Here is a 6944-nt window from a genome sequence, read left to right on the forward strand (position 1 = left end):
GGTGGTATCACAGTAGCTATGTACGTACACACACACACACACACACACACACACACACACACACACACACACACACACACACACACACACACACACACTTACTTGCAGGGTAAGAGTAAAACAAAAAGACTTAATTAATCAGACATCCTCGACCCACATTACTGTTTTGTTTTTGTTTTTTACTGCACAAAGTGTAGACAATTCATCAATAAAAATTTTTTTTTTTTTTTTTTTTTTTTTGCATAATTTAATTAGTTTTACTCAAGCGTTGTGGGCATTTGTGTATCGTATGGTCCTAAATAACAGGAAACACATTACTCTTCAGGTAAGGTGACAACAGCGCATTGCTTTTACTACGGGTGGTTTATTACATGCATAAATAACTTTGAAACAACTCCGATACAGAAAGGGCCTGCTGCTGCTCTCCCATACTGAACACCAGCGGGTGCTGTTCCATCCTCCCACCGCAGGGGGCAATAATGAGCTCAGTTCGCTGATGAAAATGCTGCTTATGGATAAATAAGCTTCACACAAAGTTCACATTTCTTCACTATTAGATGTGTTTAAAGTAGGGGTTTTTTTTCAGTTGAGCAAAAGAGGGACACTAAGAAAGAAGAGTAAGATGTTTTTGCATACACGCACCGGTTTCCCTCCCCTGCTCCGTAAAAAACGTTAAGCTAACGGCCACTTCTCACTTCTCCCATCGTTTCTTCGGAACCCTGGAGACTGAAGGTAACTTGGCTAGTTTTAGCGGCTTTAAAAGCAAAAACTAACGCTTAAAATTAATGACTGCCTATTTTAGTGAACACAGAACCGCACACACTGCATGTTTGATGAGAATTCACTATGTTAAACTGATTTTTATTTATGAAGTCCTGATTGCTTTTTCTATTTTGGCTTGTGGTGAATGCAACCTTAGTCATGTGAAAACTGCTTTAGGAGCACCCCACTCAGCATATTAATATAGGTATAAACAGATTAGAAAACCCTGCAGAGGATAAACAAATGTTAGCTGACATGAAGTTACCGCTTTTGTTTACAAATATTCACTTAATCTAAAACGTGATAGAACAGTTAGATTTTATGTAACACAATCAAAATAATGAGAACCAAAGCTTATGTTAGAATCATGTGACGGTTATTCACTGTGTTTTATTTTCAGTGAATTCAGAAAATATTGCTGACATGGATGTGTGTGAAAACCTGGGAAAATCTTAGTTAGACTGACTTTATATTAAGTAAGTGTGTCCTGGTTTCAGGACGGTTGTTCCAAAGTCCAGGTTTTTTTCTTCCTGGTTAGTAGAGCCATGCCTCGAGGTTTAGAAAGCTTTGGTTAAAAAGCAACTCTGTGAGTTAGTTCTTCTGAATTATGAAAAAAGGACTGCAGCAGTTCTGCTCAGTGCGGAGCGGTAAGTGTGTGTTTTATAGTTGGCAGTGTGAAATGGGCTTTCTTTGTAGGAACAATATCTGCCACAAAATCATAATAAGTAAAATTTAAAGTGCTCATTTACTGCTTAATATAACTCATAAAGGTCACAACATGTTTGTGTTTACTCTAAAATCTGTTTATTCTGTGTCGCCACAGACAAAGCTGATTTGTTTTACACATGCACATTTACTCTTAGCGTTTTAGTCCTGCTTTCCAAGGATGTGTACAATGGCAGTCAAAACTTTCACCCATTCACATGTTGGTATTGTCTGTGTCAAGACTGCTGATGAACCTGTACCGATAACAACAAAAAGTGTGGCTTAAATTCAAGCTTTTCTTATAAATTTTTGCTTTACAGAAAAACACACACATAGTTTCAGAGAAGTGCACCCTGGCAGATGATGCAGAATGATGTCACAGAACTCAGACCAGGATATGATGACTGTTACCTTCCTTCACAGGCGTGTAGGATGCAGTACTGCAGTACTCGTGGGGGGGTCAGGGGCTGGGACTTCCGGGAGGTGCTGTTTTCGGGCTATGCCCCAGATGGAGGGATGTTCATGCCGGAGAGTTTGCCTCTGCTGAGCCCCGACACCCTGAGGAGCTGGAAGGGGCTGTCCTACACCAAAGTAGTGATGGAGGTTGCTTCACTGTTCATCCCTCCTCAGCTGATCCCCAGAGACCACCTGGAAGGTGAGCTGGGGGGAAAAATTCACCGTTGCATGCAGGTAGAACTGATCAGATAATCAGTGAGTCCTGTTTCCCGTGTTTCTCTCTCCCAGTTCTCGTGGGTGAAGCCCTGTCTGGCTTCTCTGTGCCGGAGGTAGTTCGAATTGCCCGGCTGAAGGGGGGTCTGTCTGTCCTGGAGCTCTTCCATGGAGACACCCTGGCCTTTAAGGACCTGGCTATGACCTGCACTGTACGCTTCCTAAACTACTTCCTGCAAAAAGAGAACCGCAGGGCGACTGTTCTCGTAGGTGAGAGGGAAACATGTTTTTATTATGGGTTAAAACCAGAGAACTAGATGCAGGTGAAAAACTGGCATAAATGTCATCCTCAGGTACGTCTGGGGACACCGGCGGCTCGGCCATCCAGAGCGCCAAAGGTCTCCCTGGGCTGGACATGGTGGTGGTTTACCCCCGTGGACGCATCACTCCAGTGCAAGAGAAGCACATGATCTCTTGCTTGAAGGATAACGTCCATGTTTTTGCAGGTACACGCAGAGAAGCTCAAACAGCCACGTTTTTTATGGTTATAAAGTTTCTCTGAATCAATCTCACTCCGTCTGTAGCCGACGGCAGCTCTGATGACATAGACCAGCCACTGCGCCGCCTGTTTGCCGACCAGGAGCTTGTTAAGTCTCACGGCCTTATGAGCCTCAACTCAGTGAACTGGTCCAGGGTCATGATCCAGCTCGCCCACTTCGTCTACGCCTACTTGGAGCTCAGTGGGGTGAAGCAGGACGATGTGGGCGCAGCGCTGCCGGAGCTAGAGGTGGTGGTTCCCACGGGAGGGGCAGGAAACATCGCAGGTGGGTTGATAATGTAAGATTTCTCATCCATGTGAGAAATCTTGGTCAGACTGATCTGAGAGCCAAAGTAAAATCACCAGCATTACTTTTTTAAAAACCATTTTTATTTAAAAAGGGAGATTTCAGTTACTCAGTTTTATTTATTATTTTGTCAAAAATAACATCCGCTTATCTGGGTCCTGGCTGCAGGTCAGTGTCCTCAGCATCCAGGAAACATCAAGAATTTTCCAAATATGACACAAATACTGTTTTTCTTTATCGTTACAATCCATCCCGAGCTCTTCCCAGTCGCACGTTCCCACAACGCCACATCTAGAAGGTGTTCAGGAGGCATCCTGGTCGGATGCTGCACCACCTTCACTGACTCTTTTGATGTGGAGGAGCATCGACTCCTCTCTAAGCTCCTTGTCCTGTTTCTTAAAGTGTGAAGTTTTTCCACAGTTCGATTTCATACCCATGAAATGAGGTAAATTGATGCAAATTTACCTGATGATGCAGAAAGAAATGGATTTATCTGCAGATACTATATCACAGACCGTGGATTCTCCTAACGCTACCATCAGTCAGAAAAGGAGGAGGAGCTTAGTGATGTTTGAGCTTGAACTTCATGGATCAACTTTTCTATCAAAACAGAAGCTCAGCTCTCTTCAATGCAGCAGACCTTTGCAATGTCCTGATCACTGCAGACACTCTGTTTGGTCCTGGGGAAAGTTTATCCTACGTCCTAAGTAGACTAAGTATGATCCAAAGACGTCTATGAAGAAAAGACCAAGCGAGCACATCACTTTGCTTTGTACAGAATTACTGGGACCTGAGGTCAAGCTCGCAGGTGCACACCCAGTGGATGGGCCACATAGATCTGCAAGGTCCCATGGAAAAATTTGAAATAGTCACCAAAAAATCTTTCTCTCTTATTTTGAAACTGATGGTTTCCATTAGTCAGTATGTTTCCTGTCTGCAGCACATATATTTTGTTGAGTGTTAAGAAGAAAAGTGTCACCACAGCTGCCAGTAAGACTCTGAAAAGTCTTTTTCTAACACTAACCAAGTAGTTCTGTGATTTTGCTCAGTTCTCTCCAGACCCTTCTTTTCTTTCTCTTTCTTTTTCTGTATTAAAGTTAAATCATATACTCTTAGAATCTATGAACAGCTGTAATAATCTTGTCGTTTTGGTCCTCTTTTTTCCTGTGTGTCTGTCTCTCTGTCCTTACACTAGTGCCTCCTTATAAAAGCTGTTCCTGTCTCTTTTCTTTTTGGTCAGCCGGCCTCATCGTAAAGCAGATGGGACTCCCCTTGAAACTGGTTGCCATGGTGAATTCCAATGACATCGTGCACAGGATGGTAACCAGCGGTGACTTTTCCATGGCGGCTAATGTCACACAGACGTTGGCCCCGGCTATAGACATCCAGGTAGAGACACTACACCTGCTCATGTGTGCAGAGTGTATCTATTTCCTCCAGTCCTCAGACAGCCTGATGGCTTAAGCATTTTATTACAGTGCAGTTCCTCTGATGTTCACTTGAAGCTCTGACAGTCAGTTAAAATGTCCAACTTTACAGCAGATTTCCTCCTTTATATCAGCTGCACAGGGGTAAATCTCACCTGGTCTCACCTGTTTAAATTGTATAAATGCTTAAAGTTTCCATTATTAGAGGCGTGGCCTCTTTGACTGACAGGTGGGTGGTAACACAGGTGACATGTCTCTGGTTTATTTGTCTCCTGCAGGACCCATACAACATGGAGCGAGTGTTCTGGCTGCTGCTGGGCAGAGACGGTGCCAAAGTGAAGACGATGATGGAGGGGTTTCAGCGCTCACGCCGACACTTGCTGCCTGAAAACCACCGCAGACTGGTACCCGCCACCTAGCTGGTTCACGCCAGTGCTTCTCCTCTGAGCTTCTAATCTGATTTTTTCCTTTTTAGCTGTCACAGGTTCTGTCGACGGGGACAGTGACGGACGAGGGGATCCTGGAGACCATGAAGAGCTGCTGGGAGGAGAACCAGTATGTGCTGTGTCCTCACACAGCTGTGGCAGTTTGGCATCACTACCACTGTCCTCACAGTGCCCAGCTCAACAGGTCAGACATGCCAAGTTTAAATATTCAGTCATATCACCTGTGCTCCCGCTGTTCTTGAGGCTCTCCTCTGCAGATATTTTATTCTGTGACAGATAATAATCAGCTGATAGTTCACTGAGTTGCTCTAATAAAGTTAGTTAGCAGTAGTAATAACCTGCTGGGAGGCATGTGACATCTGCGTGTTAAGTCCACTTTTCTCTCGTTACAGATGTTACATTGCAACTGCTTCTCCGGCCAAGTTTCAGGCAGCAGTGGAGAAGGCAGCTTTGACCTTTGACCTTCCAGAGGCGGTGCTGGCTTTGGAAAAGCTGCCGACCCGTTATCAGGAGCTGGAGCGGTGCCAGAACTGGTGCGAAGACTGGGAGGACAGACTGAGAGAGACAATCCAGTCTGTGAGCGTGGCGAGGAAGAATGGCATGACTTACTACACCTGAGTGGACATTAAACAGTTTTCAGGTCAGGTGACTGTGGCAGCACGTCGCTGATCTCTGAACCTGCTTATCAGGATTTAGTGAATGATATTGATGGCAAAGGAATCACGTGAGCCCTCAGGTGGACTTTGGTCTGTGGTGTCATATGACTTTTGTGTTTTCACACCTGAAACGAAGCCGTCTCTCCACAGCTTCAAACTGTATGTGACAAATAAAATGAAGCTAAATTCTATGACTTTAACCGTCTCAGCTGCTGTTTTTATCACTGTAGTCATGCAGTCATGGAAACACTAAAAGGATGTTTGAGGCCTTTATGTATTTTTAAGTTATGAGTTGGTCAACAGATAAAAACAGTCTAGCTTTCATGACAGCTCACCCTGAAATGTCAAATCCACATATTTTTGTACAAATACATTTTTGGCATGTCATTCTTCATCATATTTTGGCACCTACATATCAGGATCAAGTACTTTTTGTACTTTTGGGGCCTGGAATAATTTTACAACTTTTGTTTTTGTGTGTCATGTTGAAGAGGAATCAGCTGACGAAACCTTTAAACACAGCCACTGGTAAAACACTGCCCTCTGCTGGGGAATGTATCAATTAAAATTTCCAGATGGCAATTACAAACACTACTTTAAATGTGAAAGTTTTCCAGATTTGAGGGAGGTTAAAAGAACACACACACACCAACAGATAAATATTCCTGTCACTATCACTTTTGTCAAAAATTATGGTAAGATTGCACATTTATTTTGATAAAATATACTCATTTTGGCTCCTTAAAGCTGCCCTGTGACCAAATGACTGAAAAAACATGTGGTTTAAAGTAAATACTAATATATGAATACAGAAAGGAAGGTGGAGGAACCTAAATAAATGTAGACATACATAAATATCCAAATATATTTATAAAAATGAGAAATATAGATTTATAAATTTCATTAATGAAATATAAAGATTTAGAAATAAATATAAAAATACAGGAATACATATGTGCAAAAATATAAATAAATTAGTTAATTAAACTGCTTACTGGATGTGGCTATAGATATACTTTATATTAGATAAATATCAGTGTAGTACAGCAAATTTTAAAATACAGATACAGGAATAAATACTTGCATCATGCCATAATAAATGAAGAAATAAATATTTAAAAATAAATCTTCATAAATAATCAACACAAAAAATACAGAATTAAACAAATTATTGTTAAAATATATTTAAAACAGATAACAATCAGTGTATACATACTGAAATAAATCAATCTAAACTATTAATTATGAAAATACAGAAATATATGAAATACAGACACATGAGTATAAAATTACATAAAGAATTTTTTTAAAGCTTACTCATCAAACATCAAAACTAACATTCATTCGTATTCTGGGGCCTGAATCTCCTCCATACCTGCTTCATGCCCTGAGGGGCGGGGCTATGGCTCCCCACACTCCCTAGCAGATCGTTAC

General features: G+C 41.9%; 1 protein-coding gene across 2 annotated transcripts; it reads left to right on the forward strand.

Moving 5' to 3' along the window:
- Window positions 1-478: 478 nt before the first annotated feature.
- On the forward strand, window positions 479-5701 carry thnsl2 (threonine synthase-like 2). Of its 2 annotated transcripts, none has more exons than XM_026174597.2 (9): window positions 479-732; window positions 1891-2122; window positions 2212-2406; window positions 2490-2642; window positions 2721-2960; window positions 4222-4370; window positions 4687-4812; window positions 4884-5038; window positions 5247-5701. In XM_026174597.2, exons 2-9 carry the CDS (start codon window positions 1900-1902, stop codon window positions 5470-5472), a joined length of 1467 nt encoding a protein of 488 aa, XP_026030382.1. In that variant the 5' UTR covers window positions 479-732; window positions 1891-1899; the 3' UTR covers window positions 5473-5701. The 2 variants fall into 2 exon arrangements, with proteins under 2 accessions (XP_026030382.1, XP_026030383.1); XM_026174598.2 differs by lacking the exon at window positions 479-732 and adding an exon at window positions 1284-1409.
- The last annotated feature ends 1243 nt before the right edge of the window (window positions 5702-6944 follow it).

The sequence above is a fragment of the Astatotilapia calliptera genome, chromosome 7 (assembly GCF_964374335.1).
Source record: "Astatotilapia calliptera chromosome 7, fAstCal68.1, whole genome shotgun sequence".
NCBI classification, from domain to species: domain Eukaryota; kingdom Metazoa; phylum Chordata; class Actinopteri; order Cichliformes; family Cichlidae; genus Astatotilapia; species Astatotilapia calliptera.